The 14,815-nt window shown below is 41.2% G+C and overlaps 1 protein-coding gene across 4 annotated transcripts; it reads left to right on the plus strand.

Moving 5' to 3' along the window:
* The first annotated feature begins 109 nt into the window (after positions 1-109).
* LOC135897231 (sulfotransferase 2A8-like) lies at positions 110-14,041 on the plus strand. 4 transcript variants are annotated; one of them, XM_065425814.2, is made up of 4 exons: positions 110-216; positions 9,290-9,370; positions 11,728-12,375; positions 13,502-14,041. In XM_065425814.2, exons 3-4 carry the CDS (start codon positions 11,920-11,922, stop codon positions 13,982-13,984), a joined length of 939 nt encoding a protein of 312 aa, XP_065281886.1. In that variant the 5' UTR covers positions 110-216; positions 9,290-9,370; positions 11,728-11,919; the 3' UTR covers positions 13,985-14,041. The 4 variants fall into 4 exon arrangements, 3 of the variants coding, with proteins under 3 accessions (XP_065281886.1, XP_065281885.1, XP_070385994.1); XM_065425813.1 differs by having other exon boundaries at positions 11,899-12,375; XR_011510063.1 differs by lacking the exon at positions 11,728-12,375.
* The last annotated feature ends 774 nt before the right edge of the window (positions 14,042-14,815 follow it).

Raw genomic sequence — 14,815 nt, forward strand, 5'->3', positions numbered from 1 at the left:
AGGAGAAAAAGGCGCTCACACTCCTCCGAGCGCGCGCGCCCTGGCGCGCGGAGCTCCTGCGCATGCTCGGAGATCTTGCGCATGCGCGGCGGTGCGCCATCTCAACGAGTGCGCCGGGCACGTAAGCGGTTGTACCGGTGTGCGGTGTCCGCCTGAACGTTGGTGTCAGTGTATGCGTGTCATCTTTGTGGCATCACACGTCAACTACACTGAACGGTAAGCTTTAGCAAAGATGTTTTGCGTCAATAGCTCATGATTATGTGAGCGCATTTCGTAGCGCGAAGCGGCTGCTTGTAGCGCAGGCGACTCGGGTATAGTGTCGGTTTGTCGTTGACATGGTTTCATAACGCGCTCTTGTTCTCGCTTCTACTATACGGAATGTTTTACGGCGAGCGATCGCTCGGGCTTGTTGATTTTCGCATAATAGTTTAGGTGCGTAAAGAAGGAAGCTACACCATGTTTTAACTTGATATTGAGCTACCACTAAGCGGATTGTGTATTTTGGGCAGCCAGTGTGGTAGATCTGATTTCGTGGCGCTTGATCCGGCCGCGATGAATGCTGCGCCGCATGTGTAGTGAAATTCTCGTGACACGCTTTACGTATATATCTCGAAATTGTGTTAGCATCAAGAATGTTCTGACAGACACGTATAGTTAAATAACTGCTAACGTACTCGGATGAAAGGCCGTGTTTGCGGGGCATGCATCAGCAGTGTGTGCACTGCCGTTTTCGCATTGTTTAAAGGTAGGAGTATTTTTAAGGTTTCTGGCAACCAATCTAAATAATTTTGGGAAGTTACCGCAAGCAAAACACGAGACTTGAAGAAATGTCAAGCGAAAATCTCTAGATTCACCCAATCTATATATATGCAACCACAAACGCTTTTGGAGCATGAAACCTGCGATAAGCTCAGTCACTCGCAGTTTCGCAACTTAGCCGAAAAAATTGGAGCACAATAAATTAGTCGCTCCGGGAAGCACCTTTACACGTTTCAGACTGAAGGCATTGCGTTTGACGGTAGTTGGAAGATTTGTTTTTTGTCTCTTTTTTAAACAGTTTAGCAGCAGAAGTTATCTTTCGAGCTATATGAAAAGCGTTAAGCGCCTTTCGATGCTTCGGGGTTATGCAGTTTACGTGCTCTTAATCTCTAGGCAGCTGCTGGCGCAGATTCGCATTGTGCCAGTCGTGCACGGTATGAAGCCCTTGTCGTGCGCAATAAGTGTTCCGGTTTTCATTACTGTTGCATGTAGTGCCGTCGTCTTGGACAGACTGCATACTATATGCGCTGTACCAAAGAAAAAAGAGCCAGATTATCAATTTGGTGGTCTTTTCTTAGTAGATAACGCACAGATTATTCAAATAATTCAGTGGACATTGCATTTGTCCTACCCTTATTAACACACCAAAGAGATCGTAACATGTTTTATTTGATAAGTAACCTGATCAGTACGCCCCCATTCATGTGCATTCTACTGAAAGTGTGGCAAATGTATTCATCTCGAAGTATGAGAAAAGAGACAATGCAGATTGTTCTAAGCGGAAATAAATTGCAAATGTTAACGTGATTGTTCAAAACTGCAGTCAGTATGCTGAGCATGTTCGATCGGCACGGGCACATTGCATTAACACCTGAAAAATGTGCACAGTCCAGCAGGGTATCTTTGTTTCAACAATTATTATTATAGTAATCGTTTGGGATTCTCACATTTCTTTTATTTTTATGAGTACACTGTGTGTCACATGAACCTGTCTTGAAACGAAACGTACCGTTGCTAACACCGGCGACCATTATGGTTGTCTAACTGCTTATCATACTGTAATATAACGAAACATCATAATGGTACTGATTAATATCGGCATGTAGTCTTTAGTCATAGGTAAACAAAGTTAACTAGAGGCATAAGTGGTGAGAGCAAATTATATAGAAAACTACTATTGAACCGTAAAAATAACTCATTGTATAGTTTTCCCTCACATTGTTGCATTTGTTTTACGCGTGTCTCTGTGTCTTCCGTGCTGTACTCGTGTGGCCATCAATTACGAACTTGCCGAAGCCCTTGTCAGCTTTATTAAACAAGGGATTCAAGTCAGTTGCATCTAATACTACATGTTAAGTGACTGACGTGTTATTCGTTTTATCTAAATATTATGGACTGGCACTACTTGGCAAGCATTAAACCATAGTATTTTTTATTGCACTTAAGCTGCAGGCGTCACAGATTGCCAGAAAATTTTCATGAAAACAGCCAGAAAAGGCTTGGAAAAAGATCGGGAAACTTTAAATTGGCCACATAGGTATGCTGTCTTGTTACATGTCAAAGTTTCCAGAAAGTCTCTGTGTTAAATATATTTTTAAAACGTTTCACTTCATGAAAATTGAGGGAAATTGGTTCTATTTATTGAAAAAAAAGTCAAGCAGACTGACAAGGCATTTCTTACTCAATATGTTTTTTTTTGCGTTAACTAAACGTCCTGAACCTCGATAGCCTAGAAAAAATTTTCATCTTTCAAAGCACCTTAAATAATTTACTGTGATAGAATTCATTCGAACTATACTATCAGTTCTGTTTCCTAGGAGGTGCATATCTGTCCTGCCATGACACAAAGTGCTCGTGTGGTATTTCGGGTGCTCATGTGGTATACCTAACTTGAAAACCTGTTAGCATGCCCAAGAGGCATCATTACCTGCAAGAAATTAAGGTACCATATCAATACAATCAACCCATCTGCCATCTGTTGAAGTTATGGCCAATGACCCATTCATTTAAAAGTATGAGAAATACATTTCAATGTGTACTAAGCAAAATAAATTACAATCTTAGGCATGATACTGGGAATATTCCAGTCACGTCTTCTGAAAACATCCCTCTGCACGGGCATACTTAACTACCAGCCAAAAAAACTGTACAGACAGCCCAACTGGGTAACGTTTCCGCAATAAATATAGGGACCATTTGGGATAAGTACATTAATGCATCATATATGAACTTGTCATAAAAGGGAACATACTGTTGCTGACACGGGCAGCAGTTGTGACTGTTTAATTGTTCACCATACCATGCAATAGAACATTGCATAAAGGTACTGATTTGTATTGACAAGCAGCCATTAGTCATAGTTAAACCGCATTAAGTATTGACTTAGATGGTTTGAGTAAATATATTCAGCTGCCTAATGAACATACAAAGAATACACATCTGTTATTTTTGCCTCGTATTGCTGCATGTACTTATTTGCAGCATACACCTGCAGCACCTTTGGGACTAATGACACAAAGGTCAAGGCCAGCCTGGCGACCATGCTTGCCAAGGAGTAGTGTAAATATTTAATCTGTTACCATATTAGCATAAGACAAGAATTTAAGGAATTCATGTATTATATCGAGCAATAAAAACGGTTAATGCATTGCCGGTGCATTTGTTTTATTTTTTGCACTGCATGATTCAGCACTATATAAATTCTTTCTGTTTATGCAACATATATGAAAGTACAGCTGGTTCAGGAGCTTTATTAATCTACTAACGGTAATGCATAAGTGCAGATGAAAAGGAACAGGTGCACATGCATAATATCTGCATTCCATGCATTTCCATGCATTTCATATCTATAAAATGAAATGAAATACATTCAAAACGTTTTGCTACCGCATGTAATGAAAAATGTAAACTAACTTGTAGATAGCCGCTATGGAGTTATGGCCTTATACACTCTTTGTAGACTTGTCTATAAAATGTCTGTGTCTATAGAGTGTCTATAAATTAATGAGAATGCATGTTTGTTGGCAAGTGTATGCAGAATGTCATAGAAAAAAGTGTACTGGATTATAAAGTTCTGTTTTTGTAGACTGAAGTCTATGGAATGTCTATAGTATATATACATTTGTCTGTAGACATTGCATAGACTTCAGTCTACAAAAGTAGAACTGTAAGCCTATACACTTGCCCATAGACATTATGCAGACAACTGTCTACAAACATGAATTTTAATTAATCCATAGACACTCTAGACTCGTACCCGCCGCGGTTGCTCAGTGGCTATGGTGTTAGGCTGCTGAGCGCGAGGTCGCGGGATCGAATCCCGGCCACGGCGGCCGCATTTCGATGGGGGCGAAATGCGAAAACACCCGTGTACTTAGATTTAGGTGCACGTTAAAGAACCCCAGGTGGTCGAAATTTCCGGAGTCCTCCTCTACGGCGTGCCTCATAATCAGAAAGTGGTTTTGGCACGTAAAACCCCATAATTTAACTCTAGACTCAGACTTTTTATAGACTAGTCCATAAAAAGTGTATGACCATAAGTCTGTAGACGGTCTATAGACAGTCTATAGACTCAGACTTCTTATAGACTAGTCTATAAAAAGTGTATGGCCATAAGTCTATCGAAAGTCTATAGACAATCTATAGACTCAGACTTTTTATAGACTAGCCTATAAAAAGTGTATGGCAATAAGTCTACAGACAGTCTATAGACAGTGTATAGACAATCTATAGACTCAGACTTTTATAGACTAGTCTATAAAAATTTTCGGCCATAAGTCTATAGACAGTCTATAGACAGTCTATAAACTCAGACTTTTTTATAGACCAGTCTATAAACAGTGTATGGCCATAAATCTATAGACTGTCTATAGACCAGTCTAAAGAAATGTCTAGAGACAGTCTATAGACTTCATAGACAAATGTCTATGGACTGTCCATGGACTTTCTATAAAAATTTTTGTAAGAGATAAGTGGTTGATTCTGAAGCAGTGAATCAAATACAAGCCGCCTGCTGTTGCAGTGCGTCGCTGAAAAAAGCGTGACACTAGCAGTTTAGGTGAAACAACGCGAACAACTGTATTCGTGCCTCAGAGGCACAATTTCAGACGTACATATGAGGTCGCAGTAGCCAGTCTATGTGCAATTATATAATGAGCAAATCCCTGAGCAGAACGGACGCAATGTAGCAACTATTGCGGCGAACATTATCTTGTGCTCAGTAATCGTTAAGATTGGTCGTTTGAGTTTCATCTACGTGACGATTCAAGGGCTCCTTCTTATACAAAGTTCTGTCATTACCTTTGTTCTCCTTGTGTCTTCTATAGTTATTAATTTATTGCAACGGCCAAGCCCGCTACAACACGTTTCACGAAGTGTACGTTTCCATGCTGCATGGCCCTCACGTCGAGCAATGGTGATAATACCAGAGTACATGTGTCACCGGGGCTGCCGGCGCGTCGCCTATTTGCTGACATTTTATTGTCTGTAACATGCCTTTTTATTCTTTCCACTGCGATTCGGCATCAATCTTTCTGATGCGCACTTCCTTTCGATAGCTTGTTTTTGAAGTAGAAGGCTCATGGTGAATTCGCAGCCGTACGGATGAGCAATAATATACTTTGTTCATTGAACTGCATGGATGCTAAAAAGCGCTTGCGGATTGCATTTGTTTTCAGTGGAGTTATGTATATGACAATTATAGGAAATATTTTTCAGTGTGTGGAAAAAATCTCATTTTCGCCATCACGGAGAAGCAATGAATCCGATAGCAACAAGTTATAATATTACACGAAGTGTACGTGCTCGTACGTGTAGTGGCCATATGAACATTTTTCTTCTCTTTATCATTGTGTTGCTGATTTCTATTAATGACATTAAATCAGTTTTTTTTTTTCAATAGCTATCATTCAGTGATACCCTTCAATGCACATAGTCTGCGTAAGCATTTTCCCGAAGTTCATGTGCTCTTGTCTCATGTCTCCACTCATTCTCGATAACATGTCTTTCAGAGGCATCGCTTAGTGATAGTGATGGGAATTTCTGCTGTTTTAATTTTATATTGCCGAGTATTGCAACCATACGCCTTGACAACATAGTGGTGCAGTCATGTTTAAATTTTCGGGGAACAGATATAGACGAAGGCTAGATGTTCATATAAACATCATCGACTGGGAGTCCGCTTAGATCGACGTTGATTGCTCCTTTTTGTGATGAATTCCGCTTTTTTGTGATGTACTCGATGCTGTTCTTGACATGATCTCAAAAAAAAGCAAGTCCGTTGTCCTCGTCGGTGATATAAACTTTAACCTGCTTCACCTTTCTTCCTCATGCCTTCTCCACTATTTTAGCTGTTTTCGTGGTAACAGCCTCGAATCTCTTCTTTCTCTTCCTACTCGTTGCTCTGTTGATGGCTCAGGAACACTAATTGAGCATGCTCTGTCCAACCTTCGCTCCTCTCCTTGCGCATTCATTCTCCAAAATCATATTATGTATCATTTCCCAATACCTATCTGCTTTCACAACAGTCTTCGCATCAATAACACAACTTTTGCTAAACACACGATCGGTCATGCTAAATTTGTACAATTATTCCCTACCACTCATTGGTCTACTGTTATCAATGGACAATCTTGAGTCAGCTTATACAAGCTTTGTCTCAATAATAACCAACTCTGTCACTTCGTATTACACGTCTATTCACTGCCATAAGAGTTATTCCTCTCCTATGAATCCCTGTTTAACAACAGGATTATCTCATATCTTACGTAAAAAAGGATAATTTATTTGAAAAAGTTAATACACAACCGCTGAATCTGCGCCTTAAATATAGCTACAAACATGATTGTAACACCTTGAATATACTAGAGAGGAATGCAAAGAAAAACTTACCAAAAATAAAATAATCTGTTCTGGTTCTGACCTAAAAAAACAATGGCATTTGATCAATACTTTTCTGAATAAACATATAAGTCCTACTGTAACTAACTTTACTTACTTATTGGCAATAGAATACAGCATATGCGGTGCAACAGTCTCAGCGATTGGAAGTTGATCACACGTAGACACGTTTCACCACCTGGCGTTCAACTGCAGACTCAAAGAGAAATCGTGCAGGTAATGGGAATAATGTTTCTGAGAAATCATATCAAAATTAATGCAATGTGTATTACAGTGTGTCATTTTTCATGACGGTAAAAACCGCGTGCACTATTTCAAAAATTCACCAAGCGCCTGAACGCGCAAGCATGCACGCGGGACATTTTTGAAGATGTTCTATGCGGATTACTCAGGTAAGCCCCGGCACCTGAGGGTTCGAGGATCGAGCATCGTTGCTAGAAGCCTTCAGTTCGAGTTTTTCCGTCCGAAAATTTCCCTTATGATTATACATTTATTTAATGTAGACAATGTCTTTCTTAGCGACTTACCACCAGCTTTCAGTATCAGGTATGTTTCAAACTACTCTTGTGGGCCGATTCCGGCGATAGTGCCGTCTGAAAAAGTCGCGCCAGTAAAATCCATCAGTTTTAGGTTTGACCTCGTTTCACATTTTTAACATTTAGCAGACTTCGAACGTTTATTATAAAAGAACTACACTGTGGGCGCTATTTTTGTTGACGTTTGTTTGTGGGCTGCCATTATGAGAAATGATTTAAGGAATTTACGAACTTCTATGGGCAAATCTAGCGATAGAAGGGTGTGGCAATGTAACCCGCAAATGCAGCATGTCAAACAGCATAGCATAATAGAATATAGCATACTTATACCCATGTAGGAAGGAAAAATATAGGAGGGAGCATACCACGAAGCGATTGAAGCCAACCTGATTGCCCAACACCTGATCGCACGTCAAAGTGCTTAATCTCAGCAGTCTCAGCAAGTCTCAATTCTTGCTGCGTGATGTCGATATAAGAGGTAACGTGTCGGGCCACCAATGTGGCTTCGCGGAACGTTCGCTTACCAAGGCTGGATGCGAGGTGTTATACTGCGTCCTATATTATTCCTTCCGGCATGTTTATACCTAAAGACAGGCGGAGCCTCATGGCAGGGCCGAGAGCGAAGATTGTGCAAGCGAAGAATAGACGGCATTTGTTAGGTTGTCTGTGCTGCAAAATTTTTTTTGAGGATGGGGGGAACCATGGCTGCCTCGAGGAGTGTTAACAAACATGTATGGTAATGTCGGAAAGAAGAAAACAAAGTTATGAACGCAGAATTTGAGATGATGTGTTTAAGCATATTACTATATATCTTTTACCTTACGAAAATCCCAGACGAGCGTTACAGATGTAATAATTTCTGAAGTGTCGTTCACAGAAAGCCTAATCTCAGAGACTTTTCACTAAATACATAAAGACGGACGAATAATTTTCTCGGCAGCCTCTGAACCAAGTTGATAAGATCTGTTGCATTTTAAGAAAACAGTAAAAATGCGACTGTTGGAAGCGGAATTCGGGGTTAGGCATAGTCTTTTAGATATTTTTATACGCCAATTTCCAGAAAACAAAAGTGTTAAGTTTGTTCAAGTTTATAACTCTGTACCTGAGCAAAAATAAACGCCATCATGATTATTTTAACTGCATCTAATAGAGAATTTAAAGCGCAGAAGCTTGGTGTGTTGTACAAGAATACTAAATATTCCCACTTGTATATCCTAGGAGTTTTGCAATAACTTTATAAGTATAGAAAAAGTAACGTAAACATAAAATACATACGAAATTTCTACGCCCTAGTTGCTGTAACAGGCGCAGTTCAAAGAAATGCGAAATATGTTTGTGACGCAAGGGTACAAATTTCTGAACTTCGGTATGCAAGCTTTTTAAGCTTCCCAATTGTTTTAGAATATTCCATACGGTAAATCTAGTTTCTCTTTGCTGCAGTGATTGCAAATGACTATTCTGCCCTCCTCGGAAGTGGCGTTTGCTTATTTGCTTGGTCGCCGACACTTCCTTCCACAAGTTTCACAAGCCATTTACATGAAGGCCACCACGGCGGCAAACTAGTGATGTTCTCCATGCTTTCTCTGAACCTTTTCACTGACACCTCTTAGGCAACCTTTAACTTCAACGTCTTCCGTGTGGTCGCTCTTCGTTAGAAGTGCGGCACTTACGTTTTTTCTTGGAAGACTATACACTCGCCCACAAAATATGATGGGACAAGTAAACGCGTCGCAGCGCACCATGGAGCTCAAACACTGCAACTCAGTGCAACTAACCTGTGAACTCTCGTGGAAAGCTATATGTGTGCCCTCTTGTCGTCTGCTGCATAATGTGGGCCCGTGAAGCCTGCGCTGCGAAAACGTAAAGCGGGTTTGTTTTAAGTAGTTTACTGCTTGCATGGTTAGCGAGCCATGTGTTTTTGTATGACGCAGAAAGACAGTAGTTTCGCTACATCCAGCCCAGTACATGGCGTCACGGAACCCTTTCGTGTGCTCAAACGAAACTTTTTGGAAGGTCGATGAGTTGCACCCGAGGGAACTATGTTAGCATGAACACCTCGGAAGTCTAGTTTTAAGGCTTGGGTATTTGGCTTTCAGGAGGTGTCAGGAACGCAAACGATGAAGCAACGCCAAAAGATGTCACGTTGTAATTGTGGCAAAGAACATGGCAGCAAAAGCGTGAGTCACGAGACTAACTTTTATTGCTTGAACTTGCACAAAACTTGCGCGGACATTGAAAAAGTGGTCTGCGTGTGACACCAGTTGGATATTTACACTTGTCCCACGGAAGATTCCAGCGTGTTCGCTGGTGATCGCAGAACTACCAGAACGTACAGCACTATTCTCATCACTCAGTCAATCTCACTACGAAAGTTTATGCGATAAAACAGGCTACAGATAGAATCATCTACGAGAATTGAGAAGCGTATAGGCGATGATGCATATAGGCGTGTCCTGCACGGAGTGCCAAGGTTTAACATTTGTTAGATGAGGAAAATTCATCATTGCAGAAAGATAAGCAAGTACACCTTTCAATATTGCTGTAGAGCTTACAGTTGGAAACGCGCACAATTTTAAATTGACTTATGTCTTGTTCGCATCAACATGTTTCCATGAACAGCCTGCCATTGCACAGCCGCCTCACATACACTGTTTACCCTTGGACCAAAAGAACCAGTTTTTAACACCAAGCATTTGCAACTTCTTATTTCATAAATAAATATTATATTTGCATCACTCCTTTCTCAATAAAGCACGTAGGTTAGGCCAGCAAACAGCGTTCCCCAGTCTATTTTTAGAACGAGAACTGATTTATGAGACTCGAAGGCCCATTGATGCCAAGAGTTCAATGACAGGACCCGGCTCTACGAAGCGGCAAGCGCTTTTCCGAACCGCCAATCCAAAAACGTTTTGACTTTGTGCACTACTATAAAGATAAAGAAAATTTGCCGATTCGCCGGATGCGAAATTCAGGGCACGGTTCTACACGTGTTACCATCTGCCACGCCATCTGCGTGCCCGTGAACCTACGCGAACGGATATATTTCGCCTTGTTTTCGCCACCAAAATCTACGAGACCGTGCATTCAGCGAAATTGGGTTGGCCGAATTGCTGTGTTCAATCTTCGTAGAGGAAAGTAGGTTCAACCTCTTTTTTTCCTAAAAGAGGACTTCAGCCTGTTTGATTTGAATACCTTAATACTCGAGTACATTTTCGAGTTGTACTGGTAGGGCGCGCAGATTAAACCGTGTGATGATTTGGTCCTTAGAATCTGTGATTTACAATACAGTTATGACTGCTTATTCTTGCTAAAAATTAATTTTGTGGAACTGAGTTACGGTTGCTGCAACACCGACACCACTGAACTCCGTCGTTCTTGTACAGGGCATAAGAGCATAACAAGCACCACATCAAAAAGATTGGAAACAGTGAACCAGGCCGCGTGACCTTACGACTTTTTCTAATGTCATATTGGCATCGCGTTGTTTAAAGTTTAACAGAGGTCTCAAAACTTCAGAAATATGTTTGGGCAGACGGTCAGTATCCTTCCATTTTAAGAAATAAACATGCAGAGAATTATGAAAGGGCGTTATTAACACAGAGAAAATAAAGGTATCTCCAAATATCCTTCTTGAACAGTCCTAGCCGCAGGCCACAGCATTTTATACATTTGCATTTATATGAATCTGTTGGTAATTTATTCGCTATTTCCAGCCTGTGATGAAAGCATTAGGGCAGGGTGCGTTTTCCAGAACGCGATGAAATACATTCAAATAAAGAAGGACATTTTAATATAACACGAAGCGTAGTTCTGGACAATAGAAATGCCTGAATACAAATAACGTGTCAGGCAGGGTGCACAATATAATTACACAGTGAACAAGATATAAATAAAAAAGTGAAGTCAAAATTGATATTCACTGAAAAATGCTTGTCATACTACACGGGCTTCAGTTCGGCGCCTCGCCCCCAGTTTTAGTTGCACTTACACTGGAATTTTTCACTTGTCTTATAGCAGGTAAGCGTTTTGGAGGAATCACAATTTGCATTAACGTTCCTAAATTAGTCTCAGAACAAGGCTTTGAGAGCCAGTAGAAATACAAGGAATCATTGATAAAGCTCCGGCCTTCAAGGGTCCATGTTGAATTTTCCAAGCAGGCAGAGCTCAATTCGAATTTGGTGACAAACTTGGCACTCTTGCATGAACCATCTGGTTTTTTACCTTTAGAACAAATATTTCACTGAACCAAAATGCAGCTAGCAGTCAGCTCAGGAGTTGCAGAATTGATGCTGTTTCTACTACCGAATAAAACAGTAGTGTGAATTGGATAAAAAGATAACTTCTAAGCGGTCATACACTGAGGTGGGCCCTTCAGACAAGGTAACTGATTTCATTCTTAGTTCTTGGCTGTGGTGGCCGCTTTATAATTGAAGTAGACAGCATATAATATCGAGTAGTAAACGCAGCGTGTTTGGCAATGCACCTCACGTGGACCTGATTAGGCAGTACCACTCTACCGCCTTTTTAATTGCAGGAACTTTGGCTACGGGACGTGGATCACCAGTCTTCTCATTTGGAAATTGCAGCCATATTACTCAATAGGGACTTCTCTACGTTTACCTTGTTCTCGCCCTATTGAACTCTCCCTACACTGTGTGCCATTTAGCGTTTCTTACACATTTGATATACACATTTTTATTGCCAGGAAAACGAGGAAGAAGCAACAATGGATCCCGACTATTACGTGATGGTCGATGGCGTGCGGATACCTAAGGTATTTGGAGAGGAAAACTTTCGCTCGGCAGCAAAGTACATGCCAAGAGATGGAGACCTGTTCGTCGTGAGCTATCCGAAATGCGGCACGTCTTGGATGCAGTACATAGTCTGCAGCATCCTAACTAGAGGAAAGCCACCTAGTAACGTTTTTGATCTTAACGCGATGGCTCCGTTTATCGATGTCAGTGGCGCAGCGGCCGCAGAAAACCCCAAGAGGACCGGACCCATTGTTACCCATATTCCACCAAGTCTCCTTCGCCCACATGACAGGGCAAAGTACATTTACGTCGCACGGAACCCCTATGACACTGCCGTATCCTTCTACTATTTCCTTAAGGGACTCACTCCGAAGACGGTCACTGATGTCTCTTTCCAGAGATTCTTTCCGATGTTTATCGAGGGAAAGGTAATATTTTGTGACGCAATAGATTTATTTGTTTCTTTTCCTTGCACGTTTCATTCTACCACTGCTCCTGTCCCTTAATGTCTATTTCACTTGCAAGCACTGCCTCGTCAATACGCACTGTACCATTATCACCGGACGTATTTCATGGGCTTGCCAACTAGTATTCAGTGATTGTTCCCACTATATATATATATATATATATATATATATATATATATATATATATATATATATATATATATATATATATATATATATATATATATATATATATATATATATATATATGCGCTTGTTTTATTGTTCACGCGGCAGCATGTGCATTTAGATGTTTTAAGTGTAACTATTACTTTGATCCATTCGTAGAGGTGCGAGGCTCATGATTGCCAGCTTACGTGAGGCATAAACATATCGCCTTCACCCAATACCACAGCGTACCTTCTTCAATAATCCGTATAGAAGATTCAGCTGAACTCGCATTTTCAGCCTAGTGATGGTTACGAAGAGCGATCAAAGATATGTCCTTGTCGCATGAAATGCTGCCGCAAAGTGGAGTCATCCTGTCACAGCTGCGACTGAAATTTTGGTACCTGTTTTTAGCTTTCATATGTTTGGCGTCTGGTGAAAAAAAAGAAGGGTAGCACCTCTAAAAATCGCTCAAACCATTCACTCTGAAAAAATAAATGGGCAGGCTCATTCAACTTTATGTTCCCTGTCAACTGCTGGCTCGATATCGCCTGGAATTTTTGCCATATTATAATTTTTTCCGATTCTAAAAAATAAGGCATACTTGATATCCACATAGTAGAACCTAATTTTATTATGGTGGACTCGCATTTTACCTGCGAAAAAATTTAATGTCCAGAATGCGTTGAAATATTGTCTAGAAGTCTGGAAGAATCAGTAACCATAAAGGGAGCTGGTGCATACCTTCATAAGCACCGTATTTCAAATCAACCTTTCGGCCCCCACAGAGGGTGTTTGGGCACATTTTGTTGAATTTTACATATTCTCTTCACCGTGCTAGGGTTCACTTCCATTTTTGGGTATAGCAATGAGTCTGTCGTTTCAATGATACCTTTTCCTACGTTGTTAATGCAATCCCGTTTATTTTTCACAAAACTAGGTGGCTTACGTTAACTACTTCGACCACTTGCTGCTGTGGTACGATGTCCGAGAAAAAGGCAACGTCCTGTTCATCACCTACGAGCAGCTTAAAGCGGACACAAAAGGGCAGATCCTCAGGATTGGAGACTTCATCGGAAGCGATCATGGAGCGATTTTGCGAGAAGACGCTGATACACTTAAAAAAATCTTGGATTCGTGCAGCATGCAGAGTATGAAAATGCTTCACAATGATGATCCAGAGGAGAGAATGATAAAGTTTTCTGGTATGTCTAAGAATACGTCCGCGACTCGTGACCAACATTCCTATGTCACTCCGTTGGAGACAAGGCATGAAGGATCAGGATTCGTCCGAAAGGGAGCTGTTGGAGACTGGAGGAACCACTTCACTGCTAAGCAGACCGAAATTACAAAGGCATGGATTGCGGAAAAATGTGAAAACTCAACTGTCATGCAGCTGTGGGCCGACCTGGACCTTCCATGATGCATAAGTGAAAGATGGTAGTACAATAAAGAATAAAAAGCAGTGTATTTTCTACAAATCAAATTATTTTAATCTCTATTCGCTATTCATATACTGATACCGGTAGATTATCATACGTGTGCCGAGTACATATCTTTGACAGCAAGAAGAAGGAGTTAGTTGGATGTTCTCAATGTCTGTGCAGTGCCTTCCAAGTGATTGGGTTCTGTAGTTCGACGATAAAAATGTTCTGCGACAGGAAAATGTTCTTCGTTGATTTTATGTCAGAATTTAACTTGAAAATTCTAAATATTTCTAAGGCTGTCATTGTGCATTTATTGCCGCGTGTTACTTTTCTAATGAAACCCGTTTTTACTATACCTACTTAAAATTTACCAGCTACTAGCTATGAGCGTCTTGCGCTGGAGTTTGAGGTATATTAGGGGCGCCTGATGGCGGCGCGGGAAACGACGTCTGGGTCGTACCAGCTTGGCTGGTATTGAGCCCTGGCTGTGGCGAAGCACGTTTCTAGGCCGAGTTTTGCGTCGATTCGCACTTTTTTCTGCTATGTTGCGAGTGCGAAAAGGCTCGTCACTTCTCACAGACCATGCCGACCACGCTGCGAGCCCCCCGCAGCCTATAGTTTAACGAAAACGGAGTCTCCGTGTGCCGTGGGACGTAATGCTGGGAGCAGAAGCAATCGGTGACGCCGATCCGGAGAGAACTAGACCAGCCTCGAAAAGGCATCAGCGTCATTACTTCTGCTTCATGGGCTGCCATGAACAAGAAGACCTGAATCCCAACATCAGATTGTACCGTTTTCCTTCAAGACCTTACGAAGTGGAGCGTCGG

The sequence above is a fragment of the Dermacentor albipictus genome, unplaced genomic scaffold, assembly GCF_038994185.2.
Source record: "Dermacentor albipictus isolate Rhodes 1998 colony unplaced genomic scaffold, USDA_Dalb.pri_finalv2 scaffold_35, whole genome shotgun sequence".
Taxonomy (NCBI): domain Eukaryota; kingdom Metazoa; phylum Arthropoda; class Arachnida; order Ixodida; family Ixodidae; genus Dermacentor; species Dermacentor albipictus.

Coding starts and splice junctions, on each gene's coding strand:
- LOC135897231 (XM_065425813.1), top strand. CDS start 9,311: ATGAAGCAACGCCAAAAGATGTCACGTTGTAATTGTGGCAAAGAACAT. Junction 9,371..11,898: donor AAGAACATGGCAGCAAAAGC/GTGAGTCACGAG, acceptor TTTTATTGCCAG/GAAAACGAGGAAGAAGCAAC. Junction 12,376..13,501: donor CGATGTTTATCGAGGGAAAG/GTAATATTTTGT, acceptor TCACAAAACTAG/GTGGCTTACGTTAACTACTT.